The 27,899-nt window shown below is 40.8% G+C and overlaps 1 protein-coding gene across 3 annotated transcripts in view; it reads left to right on the forward strand.

Annotated features, from left to right (window-relative positions):
• The window catches only part of ACE2 (angiotensin converting enzyme 2), a 47,379-nt gene that overhangs the window by 9,063 nt on the left and 10,417 nt on the right, over positions 1 to 27,899 (forward strand). For 2 of the 3 annotated variants that reach the window (XM_068962244.1, XM_068962246.1), the window contains exons 2-14: positions 2,326 to 2,484; positions 4,014 to 4,104; positions 5,835 to 5,978; positions 7,295 to 7,407; positions 8,224 to 8,329; positions 11,206 to 11,303; positions 13,504 to 13,673; positions 15,381 to 15,607; positions 19,911 to 20,055; positions 21,880 to 21,978; positions 22,662 to 22,784; positions 23,196 to 23,368; positions 24,548 to 24,606. In XM_068962244.1, coding sequence (XP_068818345.1) covers positions 2,326 to 2,484; positions 4,014 to 4,104; positions 5,835 to 5,978; positions 7,295 to 7,407; positions 8,224 to 8,329; positions 11,206 to 11,303; positions 13,504 to 13,673; positions 15,381 to 15,607; positions 19,911 to 20,055; positions 21,880 to 21,978; positions 22,662 to 22,784; positions 23,196 to 23,368; positions 24,548 to 24,606 — 1,707 coding nt within the window. The remainder of the gene's footprint in view (positions 1 to 2,325; positions 2,485 to 4,013; positions 4,105 to 5,834; positions 5,979 to 7,294; positions 7,408 to 8,223; positions 8,330 to 11,205; positions 11,304 to 13,503; positions 13,674 to 15,380; positions 15,608 to 19,910; positions 20,056 to 21,879; positions 21,979 to 22,661; positions 22,785 to 23,195; positions 23,369 to 24,547; positions 24,607 to 27,899) is intronic. The other variant, XM_068962247.1, reaches the window with a different exon arrangement.

Here is a 27,899-nt window from a genome sequence, read left to right on the forward strand (position 1 = left end):
GTAGTTCCTAAGGGGTTGTGTGTGCTCAATAAAGAGAAATCATTTTCCATTTCACTGTGACTATTCTATTCATCTCTTGTATGATCCATTGCTGCACCTTTCATGAACCACTTTCATTATGTCACACACCTGCTTGCAACCCATAAGTGACTCCCTAGTATTCACAGGATAAAAGTAAAATTTCTTAATCTAGAAAATGCAGTCATGCCTGGAGTCCTGCTTTGGAATCTCTACTATTTATCTATTGTGTAAAAGATTACCACAAAAGATTATCTATTGAGTAAAAGATTACCAGATCAAAACAACACACATTTATTATCTCCTGGCATAGTTTAGCTGGATCTGCTTCTGAGTCTTACAAGATTACAATCAAGGTCCTGGCTAGAGCTGTGGTCTCATCTGCGACTTAACCGGAGATGAATCCACTTTCAAGCTAATGTGGTTAGTGGTAGCATTCAGATCCTCGTATGCTCCTTAGGATGTCAGTCAGAGGCCATCTTGAATTCCTCACCATGTGGCCCTAGCCATGGGATAGCTCACAACATAGCATCTTGCTGCATCAGTATTAGCAAGGGAGATTCTTCAAACAAGATAAAAATGATAGCCTTGGAAATTCCCTGGCTGTCCAGTGGTTAGGGCTCTGTGCTTCCACTGCAGGAGGGAACGAGTTTGATCTCTGGTTAGGGAACTAAGATCCCACAAGCTGTGTGGCTAAAAACAAACAAACAAAACAATCTTATCTAACATAAACATGTATATCCTTCACTTCTGCTGTATTCTCCTTGTTGGAAGTGAGTCATAGGTCCTGCTCACACTCAAGGGAAGGGAGACACAGGAGGGTGTGCCACCAGGAAGTAGGGGTCCTGGGAACCATCTTAGAGTCTGCGCGCCTCAGGATCCAGGATTCAGACGCTGGCAATTAGTTGCTGGCTCTACTGTTCATTTTTCTTAGCTCCTTCTTCACATACGAAAAATGGAAATAGAATAATTTTCTGTCTCTTGGGATTGTTAAGAAAATCAAATGAGGTAAATTATTTTGCAAAGTACTCTACAGCGGTCTGTTTTCTGCCTACTTTAAGATCTGTCTTAAGTTCCGCCTCCTCCAGGAAAGTGAAAGTGAAGTCTCTCAGTCGTGTCCGACTGTTTGCGACCCGTGGACTGTAGCCCACCAAGCCTCTCCGTCCATGGGATTCTCTAGGCAAGAATACTGGAGTGGGTTGCCATTTCCTTGCCAAATCTGGTCCCTGTAACAGGAATTGCTTGGCCCCACTCAGAGTTTATATGGAATCATAGGCTTTTATGTTTCAGTAATGAAACATTCATGATGTGTATCTTATCTGCTTGATAAAACAATAAGCAGCTTAAGGACAAGGACTTTTTTTCTGTAAGTGATAAAGTAGCTACCATTTTTTAGTGCTTAGGATGTATCAGGGACTCTGAGAGGCATCTTATTATTTGTTAAATTTTCTTGTCCTTTCAGCAACCCTTTGAGGTGAGTTCTACTATTACTCTCATTTTATGGATAAGGTAACATGACTCAGGCTAAGTAATTTGCTCAAGGTCACACAGCTAGTTAGAGGTGTCTGACTCGAGGAATGGAGTTCTTACGTGCCTCATATGCTACCTCTTTTTTATAGTCTAGAGAAGTACAGTGTAGAAAGGGGTTGCTCGTTTTACCCTTTGATAAATGGAAGTGAGCTTGTCCACTGAGAGAAGACTGCATTGGATGCATATGGAGAAGTCAAGATGGGGGCAAGTGAACCCTGCTATCACTACCTGCTTCTTGGTTTCTCTGGTGAGTGGATAATCACCATGGCTACCAAATGGCCGTGTTCAGGGCAGTCTTGAACTGGGGATCAAAATTCAAGATCAGAATCTCTGGTAAATCACAGTACTATGGAGTTTCCTGCAAACTGGTTATTTCTCATGGTTCTCATCACCATGAGAAGCTGTATTCTCAGGAAGTGCGCTCTGAGCTCTGCTGGGCTTTCCCTTTAGAGTGTTCATCGTTGAATCCTTGAGCGACTCACCCACGTCACAGTGCTAAGGCCGTACATTCCAGGACCCCACAACATAAATCATCTGGGAGAATTCACTTCCAGTTCTGGGGACAGGACCCTTGGGAAAACGAAGCAAAAGTCCAGGAAGAGAGAGTGACCAAGAGTGGCTTGGTCACGCTTAACCTAAACCTTGACCTTCAGCAAAGTAGAGAATTAAATAACTCAGGAAATATTAGATGTTCCACCAGATGTTCTTTGGCCTGTATCTTCTATTTGAACAGTCCCATTCTAACTTCAGCTTCATTTTTCGTTGTTGTCATTTCAGAATGAAGCCAGGGCCAAATGGTCTGCCTTTTATGAAGAACAGTCCCAGATGGCCAGAACGTACTCACTCGAAGAAATTCAGAATCTCACACTCAAGCGTCAGTTGAAGGCCCTTCAGCATAGTGGGACCTCAGTGCTCTCGGCAGAGAAGAGCAAACGAGTATGTGACGTGCTAGCACTGATCCCAAGCATGGAAATACTGGGGAAATCTTAAACATTAGTATCACTCGGGGCTGCTTACTTTATCTGCAAACCTAGCAATGCTCAGAATAGAAAGAGTGCTGTGCTTCGGTGGGACGATCATGTAATTTCTCCTCCAAATTGGGATCCTTTGAGAGTGAAGGGGGACACTGGTATGTCAGGACACATCATTAAGCTAGGTAGTCAGGGCTCTGCGGTCCATAGACGCAGTGACAGAGGTCGCCTTCCTGAGGACCAGGCACTTAGTCCATGTCTGTGCTTCTCAACTGCGACTGATTTTGCCCACCAGGGCCATTTGACAATGTCTGGAGATATTTTTGGTTGTCACAACTGTTGAAGGGTGTTATTGGCCTCTAGTGAGGAGGGATGTTGCTAAACACTTTGCAAAGCACAAGGAAGTCCCCAGTGACAGTTGTCTGGCCTAAAATATCAGCGGTCCTAAACTCGAGAAGCCCGATATGTCATTTCATCCTCCCCAACCCCTTTCATTCTTGACTGTCTTCTGCAACTTCTTTAAAATGTTGCTAAACCACCCCAGCTCAGACCACTTTAGGGATAGGCAAGTCACTTCTTTCTAAAACATCATTTCCATACGTGGGTCCCTCTAAGTAATGGCAAGATTCTTCCTCCATTGAGCGTAAAGCGATTTACCTCCACTTTCTACTGCCTTCTGGAGCCAAATGGCTGTCTCCTATAATAGTCTTCAAATAAAGGAAGGCAGATTTCTTTTTAACTATTTGAGGCTTTTTTCTCTAATCTAAAACATCCTTCCATCTGTTGATTTTTTTCTTATATGATGGTTTCAAGTTCCCTAACCAGTCAGTCCTGGTTGCTGGCTTCATTTTATCAGTATCCTTGGACTGACTGCAACTCTCCAAGTGGGTTCATCTCTGCATGAAAGTGAGCAGGGGTATGACATCCTGCTCTTCCAAGACATAGCTCTAATGTGCCCCCTCTTTGAAGGCATTCCTGAATTTCCAAGTTACTGATTCAACCGCTCCCCCCATCCTGCCACACCTTTCTGGTGACAGTTGTAGCATCTGTCACTCTGTTATGTAATCATTGATTTCATGACTCGCTGTGGCATGTCTGTGGGGCTCTTAAAGACCAGTGACTGGTTCATGTCGTAATTATCAGAGTGTAGGACATAGTAGATGCTCAGTGAAGCCTGAATGGAACAAGAAACGCACTACTCTGTGCATGTGTAGGTGAGAAACATTCTTGGGATTTGGGCAGATCTGTATTTTTTTTCCAGTCACTCCACATGTATTTATCATATGCTTATAAAGGCAGTCCATGCTAGTTGATGATGGGAAAATTTAGCTGAGATATTCCAACCCTACATAAAAGAAGATACTTGGCCAAGAAGCTGTGAACTTCTGTATTTTGAGGCATAAAAAATTGCATGATTGAAAAGACATCTCTACATTAGCATTCTCTTTTGTATATCTTCCATTTTTAACATTGTTTATTATCTTTAATTTGTAGTTGAACACGATTCTAAATAAAATGAGCACCATCTACAGTACTGGGAAAGTTTTGGACCCAAATACACAGGAGTGCTTAGCACTTGAACCAGGTGGGCTATTCATTTTGAGCAATGATTATAAAATTTACTCTTTTTTTATTCCAAGCTTTAAAAATGAGATTAACATCAGATGATGATGTTGTGCCTTTCAGATGGACAATCCAAAGAGGGAAAAATTCCAAATGTGTGTATTTTAGCACACGGATGCTCTTTTAAGTTTTAACAAAACTTTACTATAAATCCTGTCACACTCAAGTAGTTTAATTAAGTTAGTAGTTCAATGATCTCAGTGGTTTATTTTCTCTGCAGAATTATTTTGAAGCTCTTATAAGGGTGAGGACACAAAATGGATTAAAGATCTAAACGTAAGACCAGAAACTATAAAACTCCTAGAGGAAAACATAGGCAAAACACTCTCTGACATAAATCACAGCAGGATCCTCTATGACCCACCTCCCAGAGTAATGGAAATAAAAGCAAAAATAAACAAATGGGACCTAACTAAACTTAAAAGCTTCTGCACAACAAAGGAAACTATAAGCAAGGTGAAAAGACAGACTTCAGAATGGGAGAAAATAATAGTAAATGAAGCAACTGACAAAGGATTAGTCTCAAAAATACACAAGCAACTCCTGCAGCTCAATTCCAGAAAAATAAATGACCCAATCAAAAAATGGGAAAGAGAACTAAGCAGACATTTCTCCAAAGAAGACATACAGATGGCTAACAAATACGTGAAAAGATGCTCAACATCACACATTATCAGAGAAATGCAAATCAAAACCACAATGAGGTACCATTTCACGCCAGTCAGAATGGCAGCGATCCAAAAGTCTACAAGCAATAAATGGTGGAGAGGGTGTGGAGAAAAGGGAACCCTCTTACACTGTTGGTGGGAATGCAAACTAGTACAGCCACTATGGAGAACAGTGTGGAGATTCCTTAAAAAACTGCAAATAGAACTGCCATATGACCCAGCAATCCCACTGCTGGGCATACACACTGAGGAAACCAGAATTGAAATAGACGCATGTACCCCAATGTTCATCGCAGCACTGTTTATAATAGCCAGGACATGGAAGCAACCCAGATGTCCATCAGCAGATGAATGGATAAGAAGGCTGTGGTACATATACACAATGGAATATTACTCAGTCATTAAAAAGAATACATTTGAATCAGTTCTAATGAGGTGGATGAAACTGGAACTGATTATACAGGGTGAAATAAGCCAGAAAAGAAAACACCAATACAGTATACTAAGGCATATATATGGAATTTAGAAAGATAGTAACAATGACCCTATATGCGAGACAGCAAAAGAGACACAGATGTATAGAACAGTCTTTTGGACTCTGTGGGAGAGGGCGAGGGTGGGATGATATGGGAGAATGGCATTGAAACATGTATATTATCATATGTGAAACAGATCGCCAGTCCAGGTTCGATGCATGATACAGGATGCTCGGGGATGGTGCACTGGGATGACCCAGAGGGATGGGACGGGGAGGGAGGTGGGAGGGGGCTTCAGGATGGGGAACACATGTACAACCATGGTAGATTCATGTCAATGTATGGCAAAACCACTACAATATTGTAAAGTAATTAGCCTCCAATTAAATAAATTTATTTAAAAAAATAAGGGAGAGGACATGAATGAATCATGAGATTTCATTGAACAACTTTATGACCTTGATATTTGCCAGCCTTTCAATTCTTTACAGATGAAAATTTCTAAAACTGCATGTTTTTTTTTCCCTTTGGGTGCTTTGTGATAATAGGTTTGGATGACATAATGGAAAACAGCAGAGACTACGATCAGAGGCTCTGGGCTTGGGAAGGCTGGAGGGCTGAGGTTGGCAAGCAATTAAGGCCATTGTATGAAGAGTATGTGGTCCTGGAAAATGAGATGGCTAGAGCCAACGGTAAGTTTGCTGGGCTGTGGCGGTTCTGAAGCTCCCTATAGGGCTGTGGGGCTATTTCTCATGAATTACCAAGCCTGCCCTTTGATATAAGGGGTATCCCTAAATTAATCACCTGCTGAACAATTCAGGTTACATGTCTCCAAGAGGAGACCACTAGGGAATAAGGAAAGGTGAATTGACATTCTACACTTTAAAGGGCTTGAGAGAGAGACTAAGTTACCAGGCCTCAAACAAATCAGTAGTCTGGGAAGGGCTCAGGCTCCTGAGGGTTCCTAAGGTAGTCTGCAGATGGAAAGATTCTATTTACCAGAAAGGATGAGAGACAGAGATATACCGTCTCTCCTTTAAACTCCCATGTGGCCACAGTTCATTCTCAAAGGTCATTTGTGTGATTACCTCAGAGTGGTGTCCCAGAAAGAAACAAATCAGAGTACTTTAGGCTGGAAACTGTGGTCATCAAAATCTTAACATGGGGAGGAATTTCCATATCACTCAAGTTATCCTCCTGCCTGAATAATGAGCTCAAGCCGTGGCATTGTGAGGAAATTTCTGTTTTGGTCCTTTACTGCCCCCTGGGGTTGAGGAAGGGAAAACAGTTTTCATCTGTCCTGTGCTCTACTGCCGCTTAAACTCATATTCTCAGGCCAGAGGCAAACTGGAGACTGGAACCCATCTCCACATCCTTCCATCCAAATATTTACTTCTCTCCTCATCTTCCTGATCATTCATTGCCAGTGAGCATGTAAACATTAAAATGCCGAAAATACATTTACAAAGTTTATTAGCTGTTATCCTGACCCAAGCTCATGTTTCCTGATAACGAGACACTGCATGAAGCACAGAGATGGGCCCACTGTGGCCGTGTCCAAGAGGGGTTGGGTTACAGTTGAAAATATAAGGCCCTAAACAAAATGAGAATTTAAAGACCCAATCACATGTTTTAAAGCTAAAGATGCTAACTGACCTATGGAGAGAGTAGAGACCTGGGGTTAGGAGACTAGGAGTCCGCCTCTCACCCTCACCAGTTGTGTGACCTTGGACGAATCCTTTAATCAGCCAAGAGCCAGCTCTTACCCAGCACCATGGGGATTGTAATACTGACCATCTTGTAGAGTTTTTGTGCTCATTAGATGAGATAATGAATTAAATTTCAGGCACGTTAGCTAGTGTTATTCATTTGTATCCCTTTGAGTTGAAGGCCGATAAAAATGTGACAGGTCTTCGGATTTTTTTAACCTCCCAGGAAGGCTAGTCTGTGTATACTATGCTTTATCTCTTTCTTTCCGGATGTTCTCATTTTCTTCTTTTTAAAACAGATTATGAGGACTACGGGGACTATTGGAGAGGGGATTATGAGGTGACCGGGGCAGGGGACTATGACTACAGCCGTGACCAGTTGATGAAAGATGTGGAACGTACCTTTGCAGAGGTAACGAGACACAGAAGTTCACATATTGTATGATTTCATTTATATTAAATGTGTATAATCAGCCAAACTATAGAGAAAGAAATCAGTGATCACCTGGGGCTGGAGGTGGGAATGGAGTTGACTGCAGATGGGTACAAGAAAACTTTTGGGAATATTGGAAATGTTCTAAAACTGGGCAGTAGTGATGGTTGTCCAAAAGTATACTTTTATTAAAACTCACAAAACTGTATACTTTAAAATGGGTAAATCTTATGATATATAAATGATACTTCAATTTAAAAATGAAGGAAGTAGGTAGCATCTTAAAATGAATATATATATTTTTTGCATCTGCCTTCCAATTGGGGCTTCCAAAGTGGTGCAAATGGTAAAAAAAAAAAAAAAACCTGCCTGCCAATGCAGGAGACATAAGAGATATGGGTTTGATCTCTGAGTCAGGAAGATCCCCCAGAGGAGGGCATGGCAACCCACTCCAGTATTCTTGCCTAGAGAATCCCATGGACAGAGGAGCCTGGCGGGCTACAGTCCATGGGGTCACAGAGTCAGACACGATTGAAGGAACTTAGCACGCACACCTTCCATGTGGTGTTTGTATACCTCCAGATGTGTTCACTGCTTTATTTTATGCAGTGGAACTAGTCATCATCTATATCTGGTAAGAAGGAATGCTTTCAAACTCTTCAGAATATTTCAGAGGAGGAGAAATTAAAATTTAGGGTAATTCTACTGTCTAAAGAAGCCCTTATTTTTAGTGTTGGGAATTGGAAATTGGAATAGGCTATTCTTGGTCTTAAACTGTCTTCCTGGGCTTTTCAGATTAAACCATTATATGAACAACTTCACGCTTATGTGAGGGCAAAGTTGATGGATACCTACCCTTCCTATATCAGCCCTACTGGATGCCTCCCTGCGCATTTGCTTGGTAAGAAACTCGAGGAATTCCTTGTCTACTTTGCGCTTTGCTGTTTCCACCAATAAGGTTGTTATTTTGGGGTGAGGCCCAACTTTTGAAACATTCTGTGAATGAAGTTAGTAACATTATAGAAATCATATTTTGAAAGCACTGTCTTCACCAGAAAAGTCATTTTAAGTTGTCCTCTATTGCTTTACGTTATACACAGAGAGTTGTTTTGTTTGGGCTCAATCCATAGGTAAAGGGGTTATTTAAGATCACCAGAGAATGAGAGTGAAAATGGGGAAAAAAAGTTTTTGTTTTGTTTTTTAAGATCCTCAGGTTTATTTTTATTTTTTAATTTTTTTGGCTGTTCTGGGTCTCCCTTGCTGCATGCGGGCTTTCTCTAGTTGTGCTGCATGGGCTTCTCTTGTTACACAGCATGGGCTCTAGGCACGTGGGCTTCAGTAACTAAAGCTCATGAGCTCTAGAGCGTGGGCTCAGTAGTTGGGGCACACAGGCTTGGTTGCCCTATGGCATGTGGAATCTTCCTGGACCAGGCATCAAATCTGTGTCCCCTCCATTGGAGGGTGGATTTTTAACCACTGGACCACCAGAGAGGTCTGAAATTAAATTGTGTTATTCAGCTTGATTGGCTGACCCTTGAGGTGAGATTTTAGCATCATGTTGTCAGACGAAAGAAGCTTAGTTGGTTGGGAGTGGTCAGGGGTGAGAGAAAAGCTATCTAGAATTAAGGTATAGCCTAAGTGAAAGCTTCCTAAGTTGACTGTTCAGCTGCAACAGTATCTTTTGCTGCAAAGTACTTGGTTTGGAATCATATGGGTAATCAATGAAATCCTCCTCATGAAGAAAGCTGCCTAGCTTAAGAGGAGAAACAGTCTTCAGAGCACTCAGGATCCTGCTGTAGAGCTTTGGTAGACCAGGCAAGACCTGGGGCCCTTTACTGAACTCCTTTATTTCTTCCCAGAGAGTGATCACCCTCCCTCCCCTCTCCCTCACCCTCAAAGCCTAGGCCAAAGAAAATATCTGTGTTTGGAAAGTTTATGTCCTGCATACACAGCAGGCCTACTACAGGCAAGCTAAGTTGCTAGTAGCTGATTCTCTATAGGCAAGCCTCTTTCTTAGCATGAGGGAATCTGGACAAAGGAGCAGTGGAGACTTTTTCCTCTAAAGCAATATATAAATACTCTCTACAGTGTCTTTGGCAACCATTCTTTGGTAATTCATTTTCTGCTTAAACCTGCCTGGCGTGAAGTGGCTCTTGCTTCCTTCCAAAATAGACTCATCTATCACTACACTGTACCAATTACAAGAAAGTCCTACGTTATGTGGAGGTGAACCAACACTCCTCTCATGCCTCCCATTCATTCTGCCTAATTCTGTGCTCTGAGGTTACCCAGAGTATGTCCACTTTTCTTCCACAAGATGGCCTTCTAGAGATTTGTAAACAACCACTGTCAAGGTACAGCATAGTTCCTGACACAAGAGTATGTACTCAGTATATTTTACTATTATTATTGTCATCATGTATGCACTATTTTCTTCTTGTATGTTAAATATCCTACACAGACTTTCAACCATTCTTAAAAAAATCTCACTTTTCTACTTGTTCTCATTTGGACAAGCAAATAAATAAAATAAAACTTTATTGATGTCCCTCTTCAAATATCATGCTTAGAACTGAGCAGTTACTCCAGCTGAGGTTTGACCAACATAGAATAAAGATGGTGCTGTGACTTCCTTTGTTCTAGACACTGTAATTCTATTCAGTTACCTTAAGGTGATATTTGCATTTTGGAAGCCACGTCATACTGTTTGTTGGACCCCTTTTGGTCTTTTACATGTGACCTGTGTTTCAACCTGATGTCATATATCACATATTTCTGTAATAGCTATTTCTTGACAGTTGAAGCATAGGAGTTTGCGTCTATCTCTATCGGATTTTATCTTCTAAAACATGAATTTGTTGGCATATTCTTCAGGTAGTTATTTTGCTCCATTCCTTTGGTGCCAGAATTCTGGTCCTGCTGTTACATTGATTTTTTTTTTCCAGACCCATTTTCTCTTTTAGGGTTTCTGGCCTTGGAATCCAGTTTAACATTTGTTTGAGATGTTTGAAAAGTCACCCAGTTAAGTAGATTACTATAGTATAGTAATAAAAGTGGAACTTAGTTACTAGTTACTAGCAGAGTTTCCTAAATGATCATCCTATATGCTGTCACTTTTCTTTTCCATTATAGTTTATTACAGGATCTTGAATATACTTTCCCATGCTATACAGTAGGACCTTGTTGTTTATTCATTCTATATATAAAAGCTTGCATCTGTTAACCCCAAACTCCTAATCCATCCTTCCCCCACTCCCTCTTCCCCTTAGCAACAGCAAATCTGTCTATATACTCTCTCTTAAATTCAATATCATAGATTACTAACAGTTTAACTTGTAGTATTTTGTCCCATGGATGAGGGACTATATAAACCTATTTCTAATCTATAGTAGCTATGATGTCCTATATATTTAATACATTGTGCCTTTGAATTGTGATTTAAAATGAAAGAAACAGGGATGATTCCCTAACAAGGTTTGCCTCACCACATCACTCTTGCCATTTTAACCTTTTAGAGGAGACAGTAAAAGAAGGGAATGTTGAAAATATAAAATAAGAGAAGAGGAAAAGAGGTAGTGAAAGGAAGCACAGAAACTATTGAGTTGGCCAAAAAGTTCATTCATGTTTTCCTGTAACATCACTTTTTGGCCCACCCAATAAATTAAATCTAGAATACTCTATGGCCTGTTTACCAGTCCTACCTCATGTGCTATGGAAAATCATGTCTATACTTCTACTGTCTTTATCACATATTAACAAATCTTTTTTTTTTAATAGGTGATATGTGGGGGAGATTTTGGACAAATCTGTACTCTTTGACAGTCCCCTTTGAACACAAACCAAGCATAGATGTTACTGAAAAAATGAAGAATCAGGTAGGGAGAAGACACCTTGAAAACTAAATCCTCAGCCTCATTCCTTTTTATGCTACCTTTCTCTTCTTATGTTATAAAGTCATGTAAATGAGAAAATTTTCAAGCAATTTTAAATTTATTTCTTATGTAGGTATCCTTTCATAGAAAAGTAGTTTACAGTGACAGTGACATCTAGTACCTAGAATAAGTATGGCATTGATCTTGCTGAGAGTAACTAAAAGTGGAGATGACCTGGTTTTCCATTAAGCAATAAGATGTGAAATTGTGAGCTTATAATTCTTTCTAAAGTTAGTCATTGCTATGTAGTCAGTAACCTCTATGAATAGGGGAAAAAAGGATATCTTTAGGAGATTTTTACATATTAAAAATCATTATTGTTAAAGATACCCTAAGAGTCTGCAATGGTTTGCAAATAAACTTTTTGTTACCATCTTGGAATAATTGTTTTAATTCTCTGTGTTCCCTTCCATTGATGACAGCATATTATGTCTGTAATTATGTGCTTTTCTTTACTGAGCTAATACTCTACAATTCTGGGTAGAATCTATAATCATACATCTATTAGCTGTGTAAAATTTTTCCGAATCGTTGCACTGTGATTTACGTTAGTATTTATGCATTGCTTGTGAACAGTTTTAAATCTGTAAGCAACTACGCAATGAACACCTTCACTTGCATAACATATTCCTGAGATAAGTCCACAGCAGAAGGAAAACATGAAGCTTCAAGAGCCCCCAAACTCCTGCAGCTGTTCTAGCCCTTTTGCAATTGAGTAGCAGCAGGGGCTCATTTTTATGTACCTCCATAGCCTGTCTATGGTGTTTTCACACCCACCATCTCTCCTAATGTTATGTTTACAACAAATCTGTGGGACTATCAGGGCAGGTATTGTGATAGTTCCATGTCGTAGGTGAGGAAACTGAGGCTTGGGTAAATGATTCACCCAAAGTCACAAAGACAACCAGTCAGTGGCAATTAAGGTTGGAACACAGAATTTGCAGTCTGGTTTTCTACCCATTCGTTCTTCATTCAACAGATATTAACTGTGCTTGCCAGTCTACACTCTTTTGGTATACGTTCATTTTCCTTAAGAATACCATAGTCACCAATAGCAATATTGTCTGACGTTAAGCCTTTAAAGGTAAAACAACAATCCATAGTGTCTCTTATACCCAGTTTCACATTTTCAAGGCAGACATGAGAGAAGAAATTAACTTGACTGGTTTTTAAGATCAGAGGAAGTTTTCTGTGTCACTAAAAAGTGATTCATTAACTATCTACCAATTATACAAATTTAGTTTGACTGATGTATGGGCCTTATCTCCAAAGAAGTCTTGGTCAGCTCCAGGGACACTGGTTCCCAGAAAGATTTGCTGAATAGCAGACACATTCTGCTGCCCTTCTGCAGTTCCAGAATATTCTGAAAGTTTAGGTTCCTATACAGACTATGAAGCCAAGGCCCAGCTACCCATTGGCTGCTGGGTCTCTTGTGGGCCTTTTTGACTTCGAAAGCAGGTGACTTCATGTTTGCTTTATTGTTTGTGTCTTCCTCTGACACAGACACTAATAATCCCCAGCCTAATACTAGGGCCTTGTTCACTGAATGAACTCAATCAAGGGTTGTTGTCTGGAGTTGAACAGCTTTTAGCAAATAGAAGGTCATTACTACTTGTCTTTACACCTGGAGCATAAAGGCAAAACAATTCATATATAATCGCAGTCTACTCCTGACATTTTAATGCACTTCTTCTTTAAAATTATACTATATAAGTGTTTTACATATTTTATCTTCTCATTATTATTTTTAAAAATCAATACAAATTCTTTATAAATCCAATTTATTTAGGTTTTCTATTCCACAAAGGCATTGTTATTTACTTAGCCATTCTGGAGGCTTTTTCCACTTTTCCCTCTATTAAAAATCATTTTGTAACACTTTACAATTTGTCAAATATATTTTAGTTGAAAAACAGTAATAAAAATCATTTAAAATGTAATTCTTTGACCTAATTTCTGAAAATTTCCTAGGTTAGTTCCCTAGAGACTGGATTACTGAGACAAAGAGTATAAACACTGTGAAAGCTGTCTGTACATGTTGCCAAATTGCCTTTCAGAAAGGCTATGCCTTTGTACATACCCAACAAAAAGAATGCTGTGATTTTAATGCTACAATTAAATGCTGTTCTTTTTTTTCCCCCAGTCCTGGGATGCAGAAAGGATATTCAAGGAGGCTGAGAAGTTCTTCGTGTCTATCGGCCTTCCTTACATGACTCAAGGATTCTGGGACAACTCCATGCTGACTGAGCCAGGCGATGGCCGGAAGGTGGTCTGCCACCCCACAGCGTGGGACTTGGGGAAGGGTGACTTCAGGTAGTGAGACTGACGTTCACACTGCCAGAATTCGAACAGGAGACAATGGAGGGATGAGGATGAATTTGGATTCCTTGTCTGATTCTCTGAGCACGGAAGAGAGGAGTGAATTTTCCTTGAAGAGAGGCTGGGAGTCCAGGAGACCACATCTGGGTTTCTGAGGAAAAGGGGATTGTCATCAGGCCCTCAAGTGCACCTTTAGACAGTTTACCTCGTCTGAAACAATATGCATTCATTAGAGTTTCATGGTCATAAGTATGGTGGTGCCCCCATTAGGAAAGGCTTGGTGCAAAGATTTATGGGAGATAAAATATATGAATCAGACATTAATCCCCCCTCCCTGTTTCTTTCTTCTGAGTGAACTAGGACAGGTGGATGGAAAATCTGGTATGTATCATAGGAGAAATGCAGAGAGTACTTAAATCGTTTCTTTAGGCTTCGCAGGTCTCTGTTGAAATTGCTCGTCTCTGCCCTGTGGCATGCAAGCAGCCAGAGACAGTACGGAAGCAAGTGGTTGGGGCCATGTCACAGTCAAGTCTAATTTATCACAACAAGTGGCCAGCTGCAGGCCAGAGCTTACTGACTCCAGTACTAGGGTAAGGTTGAAAAATGAGGAAGTGTATATAAGCTTCCTAGCACAGGCTCTTACACACAGTAGACATTAAGTAAGTACCTATTGTTATAATTGTGTCAAAGAGAATAGAGAAAAACCAAAATTAGGAAAAGAGGTCATATTGGGTGTATAAAAGAGATTGAGTTTGTTCCTGAGCAGTGGGAGTCCTTAAAAGGTATTTATCAGGGGGATGGTGTGCTCAGAGTGGTGAGAAGATGACAGCACCTACTGGAATATGACCCCTCCACTCACCTACCTGAAACTGCTCTTGCCAAGTTGAAAAGGACTGGTATCTAATTGCCAAATGCAGTCTTTGGGCCACAGCAGCATGAGACAGTGTTTTTTTTTCACTAGTGTCTGCATTGTCCTCCCTTCTGGACTTCTTTGACTTCTCTCTCCGTCCCCTTTTCCTCTCTCCACCCTGTACATCCTGGGACTTCCTGGGGCTTGTCCTTGGCCCTCTTTCCTTGCCATCCTACACTAGCTCCATGGGCCATCACATCCACTCCCCTACTTACATGCTAATGATTCCCAAATGTCAATTTCTAGTCCCTCCCCCCTCCTTTTTTTTTTTTTTTTTACTGCTTCTCTGTCCTAGCTGTCCCAAACTGCTGGCTGTGTTCCCATTCTTTTCTCAAGCCATCCTCATTGAGCACTTCTATGAAGTCAGTCTCTTGACCCTTCCTGCCATCTACCTGGCAAACTGCTGTGCTTTAATCAAGGTCCAGATTGCTCATTGCATCTTGAGTCATGCCATTCCTGGTGCTTCTAGAAGACTAGGCCTACATTTACTCATCATTATGGACAAGGCCATGTCTGCTGATCACTTGTAGAGCACTTGCCTCAGTTTTTGTAGTAGAAGACTCTGTCTTCCTTTCTATTAGTCTGTGAGTAGGAGGACAGGATTCAGTCCTGCCCATCACTTTATATTGAACACCTAGAACAGTTTCTAGAACATGTAAGGTAGGTCCTCAAGATTCATTGGTCAATAAATCTTGGAAATGTGATCCATGCTATAGAAATCCCATATAACTATTATGATGAATAAATGAAATTCAGTGAGGTTCACGTTAATCTTGCCCATTTTTGTTCAGGATCAAGATGTGCACGAAGGTCACAATGGATGATTTCCTGACAGCCCATCACGAGATGGGCCACATCCAGTATGACATGGCGTATGCTGCACAGCCCTACCTGCTCAGAAATGGAGCTAATGAAGGTTTCCATGAAGCTGTTGGGGAGATCATGTCACTGTCTGCAGCTACACCTCACTATTTGAAAGCGCTTGGTCTTCTGGCACCTGATTTTTATGAAGACAATGGTATGAACATTTTTCTCATGGCTTCTTTTGGGTATTCTTTATTCTGACATGGGCAAAGGTATTTATTGTCCTGCATAGTATATATTTAATTTTTGCCATATAAAATATAATGTAATTATGGGTAACTGGGAATTGCTTCTGGTTAAAAAAAAAAACAGTATATAACATAACATGCCAACTTTCGTTTTTGTGTCTTTGAGAAGAGGTAACTAAGTGAATGATCTTGGGACTCTAAGAATCATCTAGCAGAAAACTTTTATTTTATCTTACTTGTTGTTGTTGTTTAGTCGCTCAGTCATGTCTGACTCTTTGTGACCCCGTGGACTGTAGCCCACCAGGCTCCTCTGTCCATGGAATTTTCTAGGCAAGAATACTGGAGTGGGGTGCTGTTTTCTTCTCCAGAGGATCTTCCCCACCCAGGGACTGAACCTGTGTCCTCTGCATTGGCAGGGGGATTTTTTTATCACTCGGCCACCAGGGAAACCCAGAAGATTTTTAAAAAGACGTTAAAACAGACCCACAGAACTGAAATGGCTTATCCAAGGTCACCTAGCTAATTAGTGTCAGAGTTCAGATTGAATTCCCCCAGTTCTAGGTAAAAACCTCAATGGTGGAGCTGGAAAAGATTCTAAAAATCACTTTGTAGAGGAAGCAAGCTGAAGGCATGAGAGGGAAAATAACTAGCCCAAGGCCAAAAAGCAGCATGGCAGAACCAGAACCAAAGACCTAATATACAACTTTTCCCATAATATTATGGGAATATTATGGGAGTTCTTAGGGAGCAGGTGGTAGAATACGAAGACTGGAAGAGACTGAAACATTTTTTTTCATCTAGCTGAAGCATGAATTTGCCCCATAACATCCCCTCAGATCCAGGCCATCATTCGAGGCACCATTTTTCTCTTTGGATGGCCTAGACTTGATGGAACCCAACAAATATTCACGAGATCCAGATTTTTTTTTCTGTGAGGATTCTTCACTCAGTCGTGTCTGACTCTTTGCGACCCCATGGACTGTAGCCTATCAGGCTCCTCTGTCCATGGGATTTTCCAGGCAAGAATGCTGGAGTGGATTGCCATTTCCTTTTCCAGGGGATCTTCCCGACCCAGGAATCGAACCCAGGTCTCCCGCATTGCAGGCAGACGCTTTACCGTCTGAGCCACCAGGGAAGCCCTGTAAAAGGACACTTAGAACCAAATATGTTCTTCTTTCCCATGTTTTTCTCACCCCTCATTTTAGCCATTTGGGACATAAACATCAGCTCTATTTAGTCAATGCGGTCAAGGTCATAAGCTCCACCTTTGTGTGGACAGTTCACTTTGCCTTGACTTCTGACTCCAGACCTTGATGATCTCACAAGTGCCTGGGAGTAGGTCACTGTAAAGCCATCATCATGTCTGAAAAAGTGTAAGCACAGACCCAGTGGGTAATAGACAAGTAACAGTATCCTCCCAGAAGTGAGCAACAAAGGAAAGGGGTTTCACAGTAACCACACCTGTTGCCTAATTTTAAATGATCATTCTCAAATCAATTCACAGAAAAGTGTTTTATCATTTTTTAATATTCCTTGACAGCAGGCAAAGATGATTGAATCACTGGTTTGCAAAACTCCTGCTTCTTTCCTTGGCTCTGCTCCTGATCTGTGAATTATATTTGACAAAATAAAGTCCTTCATCCCTTCTTTTCTTCTTTCTTTCTCCCTCTCTTCCTTTCTTCTTCCAAAAGTGTTTACTGAGCACTTTTTACGTGTAAATCATTTTTAAAGACACTAGAGAGATACAGTGATAATACCCCCCAGTTACATTCCAGTAAGCTGCATTTATACAACAGATATGAGCTCCACTGCCCTTTTACACCACTGCTGCTGCTGCTGCTACAAAGTTGCTTCAGTCATGTCCTACTCTGTGCGACCCCATGGACAGCAGCCCACCAGGCTCCTCTGTCCATGGGATCCTCTAGGCAAGAATACTGGAGTGGGTTGCCATTTCCTTCTCCATTTATACCACTAATAAAGGATAAATGAAATAATATAATTTGTTAAAGCATTTTAAACTCTGGTAAGAAAGATATTTGTAAGGCCTGAGGAAGCCTTACAAATAGCTCTGAAAAGAAGAGAAGCGAAAAGCAAAGGAGAAAAGGAAAGATATACCCATTTGAATGAAGAATTCCAAAGAATAGCAAAGAGAGATAAGAAAGCCTTCCTCAGTGATCAGTGCAAAGAAATAGAGGAAAATAATAGAATGGGAAAGACTAGAGATCTCTTCAAGAGAATTAGAGATACCAAGGGAACATTTCATGCAAAGAAGGGCTCAATAAAGGACAGAAATGGTATGGACCTAATAGAAGCAGAAGATATTAAGAAAAGGTGGCAAGAATACACAGAACTGTACAAATAAAAGATCTTCACAACCCAGGTAATCACAATGGTGTGATCACTAATCTACAGCCAGACATCCTGGAATATGAAGTCAAGTGGCCTTAAGAAGTATCACTATGAACAAAGCTAGTAGAGGTGATGGAATTCCAGTTGAGCTATTTCAAATCCTAAAAGATGATGCTGTGAAAGTGCTGCACTCAATATGTCAGCAAATTTGGAAAACTCAGCAGTGGCCACAGGACTGGAAAAGGTCAGTTTTCATTCCAATCCCAAAGAAAGGCAATGCCAAAGAATGCTCAAACTACCACACAATTGCACTCATCTCACACGCTAGTAAAGGAATGCTCAAAATTCTCCAATCCAGGCTTCAGCAATACGTGAACCGTGAACTTCCAGATGTTCAAGCTGGTTTTAGAAAAGGCAGAGGAACCAGAGATCAAATTGCCAGCATCCACTGGATCATGGAAAAAGCAAGAGAATTCCAGAAAATCATCTATTTCTGCTTTATTGACTATGCCAAAGCCTTTGACTGTGTAGATTACAATAAACTGGAAAATTCTGAAAGAGATGGGAATCCCAGACCACCTGACCTGCCTCTTGAGAAACCTATATGTAGGTCAGGAAGCAACAGTTAGAACTAGACATGGAACAACAGCCTGGTTCCAAATAGGAAAATGAGTACGTCAAGGCTGTATACTGTCACCCTGCTTATTTAACTTATAGGCAGGGTACATCATGAGAAACACTGGGCTGGAGGAAGCACAAGCTGGAATCAAGATTGCCAGGAGAAATATCAATAACCTCAGATATGCAGATGACACCACCCTTATGACAGAAAGTGAAAAAGAACTAAAGAGCCTCTTGATGAAAGTGAAAGAGGAGAGTGAAAAAGTTGGCTTAAAGCTCAACATTCAGAAAACAAAGATCATGGCATCCTGTCCCATCACTTCATGGGAAATAGAATGGGAAACAGTGAAAACAGTGTCAGAGTTTATTTTTTGGGGCTCCAAAATCACTGCAGATGGTGACTGCAGCCATGAAATTAAAAGATGCTTACTCCTTGGAAGGAAAGTTATGACCAACCTAGACAGCATATTAAAAAGCAGAGACATTACTTTGCCAACAAAGGTCCATCTAGTCAAGGCTATGGTTTTTCCAGTAGTCACGTATGGATGTGAGAGTTGGACTGTAAAGAAATTGAGTGACAAAGAATTGATGCTTTTGAAGTGTGGTGTTGGAGAAGACTCTTGAGAGTCCCTTGGACTGCAAGGAGATCCAACCAGTCCATCCTAAAGGAGATCGGTCCTGAGTGTTCATTGGAAGGACTGATGTTGAAGCTGAAACTCCAATACTTTGGCCACCTGATGCAAAGTGCTGACTCATTTGAAAAGACCCTGATTCTGGGAAAGATTGAGGGCAGGAGGAGAAGGGGCCAACAGAGGATGTGATGGTTGGATGGCATCACCAACTCAATGGACATGGGTTTGGGTGAACTCTGGGAATTGGTGATGGACAGGGAGGCCTGGCATACTGCGGTCCATGGTGTCGCAGAGTTGGACACAACTGAGCGACTCAACTGAACTGAACTGAAGGAAGATATCAGTAAATTTAAAGTTCATGATACTTCTGATTATCCACTGGATAATTAGAGGAGGGAGGCTGTTTTTTTCTTTTTTTTTTTCCTCCCTGGTTTACTTGTGGATTTATTTAACCTATTCTATCCAAGGCTTCACCCTACTTCAAATCCCTCAGCTGAGAAAATGAATAAATACATATTATTATGTCCACTGTCAATATTTCTCGTGTGACCATGCTTATAGTAAGTACATCTTGAGGAATAATATCTTGAGATTGGGAAATTATTGAACACAAAATGTCTACTGTCATCCTTATCTTAATATTTATCCTTTCCCATTTTCCTTTCAGAAACAGAAATAAACTTCCTGCTCAAGCAAGCACTTACAATTGTTGGAACTCTACCATTTACTTACATGTTAGAAAAGTGGAGGTGGATGGTCTTTAAGGGTGAAATTCCCAAACAGCAGTGGATGGAAAAGTGGTGGGAGATGAAGTAAGTCAGTGAATATGCACGCAATCAGTAAAATGTTTGCTCATGAATTTGCTGTTCATTTAAAAGCATCTAAGTGGCCTGTATAGACACATACACATTCACATTAACTACTTGCTTTTTATTAAGTCTCCATTTGGGTGCCTTCTTCTCAGATAACATTTCCTTGGCTTTGCCCACCCCCTCAGAAGCAGGGTCAAGTGACAAAATTTCTCATGCTCTATCTTCTTGCATGTTGAGGCACCCGTTAAACTCTGATATTATTTAGGAAGTAATCAATTGTGTTCATTTTCATTTTTTATTTTGTCCATTCTTTGAAACAAAAATTAATAATCCCATATTGTAGGTAAAGCACCAGGGATCCAAGACTGATCGTTTGCACCAGGGATCTGAGGCTGATCGATTTTGATGTTCTCTTTGACTTCCAAGAGCTTTTAGTTTATGGAGGGATGTAGAAAATGAAACCACTGCAGTGTGTTGAATTGTGATGGAGGGTGTGGGGATCCGTGAGCATCCAAGGGGGGATCCAAAGCCCTGGCCAGTGAGTCAGATGAGGAGAGGCATCCAAGCTGAGGTTTGAGAACAATGTGGGAGTTAACCAGGTGTACGTGGAAGGGAAGGGAGAGAATTCCAAGCAAGTGAAAGCCTGCCCTGTTTGGGCAACAGATGGTGATGCCTTTCAATAGTTTCAGTGCTATGTCATTCATCACTATATCCCAAGTGCTTTGCACAGGGCCTGGCTCAGACACGTATGAAATAATGATGAAAGTACTCCTGAAGAAGATGGAAGGAAGAAAAGCGACCTCCCCACCATATTAGTCAGACTCCTGTTAATGATTTTTCTTTGTTTTTCCTTTTTGGAGTGAAGATCTACAATTATAACATTTAGCCCCATGTCCATAAGTTGAAGTCAGTGCCACTATTCTGCTAAGATTCTTTCTGTTGACATAAATCCTCCTTGGGAGGAAGGAAACAGCATCTCTAATAACTGTCTCTAGCATTTAAGTATTACCAAAATTATGTCTATCATGATCCCACAATCAGAAAGGACAAATGTATTCAAACAATGCCAAATACATGGTTTCTGTACCTTTTTATCCTGATTAAATTTTTGACCCCTTTTAGTTTATTTCCAAAAGTACATGGGATCGGGCCCTTAAAATGATTCATTGTACTCTATTCATGTAATAAGTCCACATGAAGTCTTTTCTTAGCATTGGGCATTGTGGCTCCCTGGAACTATAAAGATGACCAGAACACAGCCCTGTCCGCTAGGTGCTCAAGTCTCCAGAGCAAGAAGGAGCTGTATGTGAATAATTATAAAACAGAGAGAGAAATGGCAAAGGAGGCAGAGCTAGAGAAGGCCTAGCGAACTGGAGGGCTTGCTGTGGTGGCAGGTGCTTGGGGTCAGGGGCAGGACTTACAGATAAGGGGGCATTTGAGCTGGCCTTGAAGAATCAGATCAATCAGAAGAATCAGTGAGGTTTCAATTTTAGAAAATTCTGCCTACCAAGAGCCCATAAAATATGGTGCAGGAGAGGAATTTTTAGGACTTTCACTGTATGGTTTTGGTCACATAATATACTTTATGAAATTGGTGTTTTGATGATACAGCTATTTTTCAATGGTATAGACTGGCTGAAGTAACAAAAAACAGAGATGATTACGTGATGGGATTTATTCTGTAATTCTTTACACTGTTTCAACTTCACCTGACCACAAATTCCAATAAAAATGCCATTGACTGATGGCACTGCACAATGGCACCATCTATACTTTCTGTCAATGAGCGACCCACAGCTAATATACCTTCTTTTTCCTCCAAAGGCGAGAGATAGTCGGAGTGGTGGAGCCTTTGCCCCATGATGAGACATACTGTGACCCCGCGTGTCTGTTCCATGTGGCTGAAGATTACTCATTCATCCGGTAAGTGACAGTTTTCTTCTGTTTCACTTCTAGAATTTGTAGACAGAGTGACAACTTTAATTTCTCCATCTCCATTCCCCTCCCCCTTAGAACCTCAAAATTGATGATCAGTTTCAATTCTATGTAACTGAACATGATGTATTGAGTTCAACAAAAGTTATATGAGATCCTTTTCTCCACTAACAGGGAATTTATAGTCTCCTTGGGAGCAATAGAAATGTTTTTGTTTGTCTCCTTGTTACTGGCAGAGTTCAGGGTAATCAGAATAGAGCATTTTTAACTTGAAGTCCCAAAATCTATGTTCTTCACCTATTGGCTCCAGATCTTGAATTTGTTGAGTCTCAGTTTCTTTATTTGTAAAGTAGAAATAATATTGATGATTTGCCAAAAGGATTGATTGGCATCAGTTATGTGAAAAGGCTATAAATTGGTAAAACACAATACAAATGTGAGCTCACATTTAACAAGATAATGCTGCCTTTTTATCAGCTGATACATAAATGCAAGTATGATGAGTCTATAGGGTTTGTGTTTGGGTCTTTCTTGAGTGAAAAGAGGTTTAACTGATACTTCGTTGGTTGCTGGGGCCTCAAAATTTAAATATATGTCCCAATCTATGACTTTACCACAGAAACTACACACGGGACAACTCTTTTTTGTTTGTTTGTTTATCTCTTTTACAGGTATTACACAAGGACCATTTATCAATTCCAGTTTCATGAAGCCCTTTGTAAAACAGCTAAACATGAAGGTGCCCTGTTCAAATGTGATATCTCAAATTCCACTGAAGCTGGGCAGAGGCTGCTGTAAGAGATGCTTCAAAAACATTGAACCTCTCATCCTATTTAATGTTACTCATTTCCATGCCTAGGTTTGAATTTGATTTCTTTGATCCAAAAAAGAAAATCTGGGGACTCAAAATGTCTTCATCCATGAATTAAATGTTTGTTTTGTGATCACACAGGAACCTGGATCCTGTGATGGCTAGACAGGCCACCTCTTCTCCCCATGTCGTAACTATAGAGCTCTCTGGGGAAGGGAGATTGAAAGATGAATACATCTTTTACCATGCTTTCTTGTCTTATTTGCCAGGAGCAAATTTAGTCAAACCAAAGAGGAGTAACCATAGATTGTACATGTAAACAGATATGCATCTGGAATCCATCCAAAGGCCCTGAACCCACCTTCCCCCGCTTTTTTTTTTTTTTTTAATGTAGCCAAATGCTGCGCCTTGGAAAATCAGAACCCTGGACCTTAGCATTGGAAAATATTGTGGGCATAAAGACTATGGATGTAAAACCCCTGCTCAACTACTTTGAGCCCTTGTTTACCTGGCTGAAAGAGCAGAACAGGAATTCATTTGTGGGATGGAGCACGGAATGGACTCCATGTGAGTAGATGGCGTTGACGCGTTTCTAACGGCCCTTTTTCTGCTTCCCTAGTCCCCTCTGGCCCTGGTCTCATGGGACTCACACAATTGAGTGTGCTCTTCCTCTGCTTACCCCCTGTACTGTGGTGGCAGATGCCATTTTCTCTGGGAGGAAACACATTTGTTGAGCACCTACTGTGTACCCGACACGTGAAAACTCCCCCCTTCTTGTTTTCAATCTGCTTTACTAGCCCCATATTTAACCCACTGTATGTGAATCCTGCCCTTCAAAGGCAAATACGTTTAACAATTTTAATGCAATCCCCTCTTCTTTCTGGCAGTTACATTCATATTTCTAAACAGCTTGTTTATGTTGTCATTTCCCCATTGCTCAGTTTTAGACATGCACTTCTGCCTACTCTTCTGCCTCCATTTCCCATTCTCCCAATGAAATTTAATGTAATTTTTAGTAAAGAAATTACCAACATTTGCATCATTATGCCTGCAGAACCGAGTAATATACTATTTTATATCTTTTTAAATGTAGCTTTTTGTTTGTCCTGAAGTTTCTATTGCCTCACTTTTTTGCATGCCTAATTTGCTGTCTATGCTATATTCTTCTCCAACTATTCCAACGTATCTATTCTTTTCAGTCTCATTTTTCCCTAAAGAACTCCCTCTTGGAGTCCTCCTGTCTCCATCTGGACCACAGTTTTCATCCCAAGTCACCCCTTTGCTGCTGTCCTGAGCTGAATCCTCTCCCTCCTGGATGCCATATCTTCTTTCATGAATTGCCTCCCGTTTTGCTGCAGCACGGCCTACAAGTGACTTTCTAAGCAAGAACTCATGGGGTAGGAGCATCAGCTGTTCCCCTAAGTGGCTATAACCAGACCTAGATTTTCACTTTCCTTGTTTTCAGTCCAGTATCTTCTTCCCACCCCCTGCTGTACCTGAATCCCAGGCCTCTCCTGGATTCTCTGGGGGTCTCTACTGCTTGTGTGTACACATTACACCATGACTTCCTGACCCTTGGGAAAGCATTTACCACTCCTCCATAACTTCTCATTTTCCAAAGGAGTGTTTATACCTTTACAAAATTCCTTTACTATCACTTTAGTGGGATCTTGGGAAAGGAAGGAAATAAACACATGTGGTCAATCTGCTGTCTGTAACAACAGTCTGTTATTTCTCTTTAATCAGATTCTGACCAAAGCATCAAAGTGAGGATAAGCCTAAAATCAGCTCTTGGAAAAAATGCTGTGAGTATTCTAGATAGCACATCTATGACTTTTCAGTGCATTCCCTTATTTAGGGCACAACAAGCCCATTTCAGTGCAGTTGAAAAGATGAAAGGGCACATGGTTCTCTTAAAAAGCCCTAGATTCTGGCCTCTGGCATTTGAGTTGGTTTTTTCAGTAATACATTCCATATTGAATTGGCTATGCCTCTGTTTTCCTTGTGACTCTGAAGGTATTATGAAGATCAGTGAGAAAACATCTAAAGTATCATATACCTTACCCTCCCAATTCACTCTAATCTAAAATGTATTTTTAAAAAATATATTTATGTGGCTGTGCTGGGTCTTAGTTGTGACGTGTGGGATCTTTAGCTGCAGCATGCAAACTCTTAGCTGTGGCATGTGGGATCCAGTTCCTTGACCAGAAATTGAACCCAAGGCCTCTGCTTTGGGAGCCTGGAATCTTAGCCACTGGGTCACCAGGGAAGTCCCCATTGCTTGTATTTGAGGAAGAGGACATGTTTATATTTTTAGAGACTGCTTTCAGAAGTATTGTAGGCAGTTTGGCTTTGTTTCGTCTTAGTCAATCATCTAGGTACTAGAAGCTTGTTTTAATCTTAATCCCCAGCCTTGGACCTCCTTTATCAGAATCTGCACTTTAACAACCCCCCAGGTGGTTTGTAGACACAATAAAGACTGGGAAGCAACAATTCAGACCACTGTTTCTCAAGCTTGGCTCACACTGGAGTCATTCAGGATGTTTTTTAAAATATTAATGTTTCAGTCCCATTCCCAGAGATTCTGACTTACTGCTCTGAGGTGTGGCATCAAAACCCACTCCAGTATTCTTCCCTGGAGAATTCCATGGACAGAGGAACCTGACAGGCTACAATCCATAGGGTCACAAAGAGTTGGACATCACTGAAGTGACTTAGCATGCATGCATCTGGCATCAAGTCATCAAAGTTCCCCAGGTGATTTTGATTACAGCACAGCTTGAGAACCACTGAGGCAGAGATGCATTTCTGGACAACAAAAAGTTTTACAGAAAATCAGATTACTTACACTGTCATGTGAATTACTTTAATCAGCTATTGCTTTCTCCTAAACACCTGTCTCAGGTTATCCAGTTTGAAGCAATTTGTTTCGGGGAAAAAAAGAGAGGAGAGGGTTGCCTCAGGCAGATGGAGATCAAAGGCATAGATGGAAGTGTGGCACCCAGGAGGCTTTGCAGGATTAGAGAACAACCTGGCATTATTGGATAAAACAGTCCAAGGTGCTACAGAAAATTGTTCTTTTCACTGGAGAGAGTCAAAGATGGCATTTCTACCCCCATACTTTTCTTGGGAAGTTAACTATTGTCCAAGGCTCCATAAGCAAAACATCTAAATATAAATAACCTGTCATTGTTGTTGTTTAGTTACTAAGTGATGTTCAACTATTTGCCACCCCATGGACCATGGCCTCCAGGCTCCTCTGTCCATGGGATTCTCCAGGCAAGAATACTGGGGTGGGTTGCCATTCTGTTCTCCAGGGGATCTTCCCAACCCAGGAATCAAACCTGGTCTCCTGCATTGGCAGACGGATTTATTACCACTGAGCACCCAAGGAAGCCCATAGTAGAAGTAAAAAATGAAGATTTAAGAAACAAGTATAAAATGGAGGTGTATCACTTCTCAAACTCTGAAAGTTCAAGTTCCTATTTCTTAGCAATCATTGTCTCTGGGGTTATTTCTCCTTCTGTCCTATTTTTATTAGCTCTTCCTTGAACTGATAAAATTTAATTTTAATTTAAAGTATCCAGTAGATCAGGATTCTTTTCAATTATCTTTTTTTTTCTTGACATGTTTTTTTCCCATGTTCTCTTTCCATGCAGTGAGGGATTAGTAAATAGTCTTCAGAGGGGTAGATGGTGTAATATTCTGAGGCCCATTCACAGAGCAACAGGCTGCTTTGATGACAGTGGAGTTATACTTTTAGCCAGAATAACTGTCCAGTTCAAGCTACTTCATAGCAAAGTCCACCTGGATCTTCGATGCTATATTGAGAACTTAGCCTTTACTTTTTTAATATAGAAATAATAACCAGAATATCAGTCGCCATGTTCAGTTCAGTCACTCAGTCGTGTCCGACTCTTTGCGACCGCATGAACTGCAGCATGCCAGGCTTCCCTGTCCATCACCAACGCCTGGAGCTTGCTCAAACTCATGTCCATTGAGTTGGTGATGCCATCCAACCATCTCATCCTCTGTCGTCCCCTTCTCCTCCTGCCTTCAATCTTTCCCAGCATCAGGGTCTTTTTCAATGAGTCAGTTCTTCACATCAGGTGGCCAAAGTATTGGAGTTTCAGCATCTGTCCTTCCAGTGAATAGTCAGGGCTGATTTCCTTTAGGATGGCCTGGTTGGATCTCCTTGCAGTCCAAGGGACTCTCAAGAGTCTTCTCCAACACCACAGCCATAGTAATAATATTATTATTACTATTAAAGCAACTTTCCCAATAAATGAGTGGTATCAAGCTGGACTCAATGTAGCAATCCTTTGAAATTTTTTTTATATACAGCTAAAATTTTCTTTTGAAAATGTAACATTTTCAAATTGAAGTGTAGTTGATTTAAAATGTGTTTGTTTCAGAGGCCCAGAATCTGTTCAATTATACACATACATATATATTTTTCAGATTCTTTTCCCTTATAGGTTATTAAAAAATATTGAGTATAGTTCTCTGTGCTATACAGTATGTCCTTGTTGTTTATTTTATATATGGTAGTGTCTGTCTGTTAATCCTAAATTCCTAATGTTTTCCTCCCCCCTTTCCCCTTTGGTAATCTTAATTAGGTTTGTTTTCTATGTCTGTGGGTCTATTTGTTTTATAAATAAGTTTCTTTGTATCATTTTTTTAGATTCCACATATAAGCCATATCTTATGATTTGTCTTTGTCTGGCTTGCTTGCTTCACTTAGTACCATCAGTTCAGTTCAGTCGCTCAGTCGTGTCCGACCCTCTGTGACCCCATGAATCGCAGCACGCCAGGCCTCCCTGTCCATCACCGACTCCCGGAGTTCACTCAGACTCACGTCCATCGAGTCGGTGATGCCATCCAGCCATCTCATCCTCTGTCGTCCCCTTCTCCTCCTGCCCCCAATCCCTCCCAGCATCAGAGTCTTTTCCAATGAGTCAACTCTTCTCATGAGGTGGCCAAAGTACTGGAGTTTCAGCTTTAGCATCATTCCTTCCAAAGAAATCCCAGGGCTCATCTCCTTCAGAATGGACTGGTTGGATCTCCTTGCAGTCCAAGGGACTCTCAAGAGTCTTCT

This window comes from Capricornis sumatraensis, chromosome X, assembly GCF_032405125.1.
Source record: "Capricornis sumatraensis isolate serow.1 chromosome X, serow.2, whole genome shotgun sequence".
Lineage (NCBI taxonomy): Eukaryota > Metazoa > Chordata > Mammalia > Artiodactyla > Bovidae > Capricornis > Capricornis sumatraensis.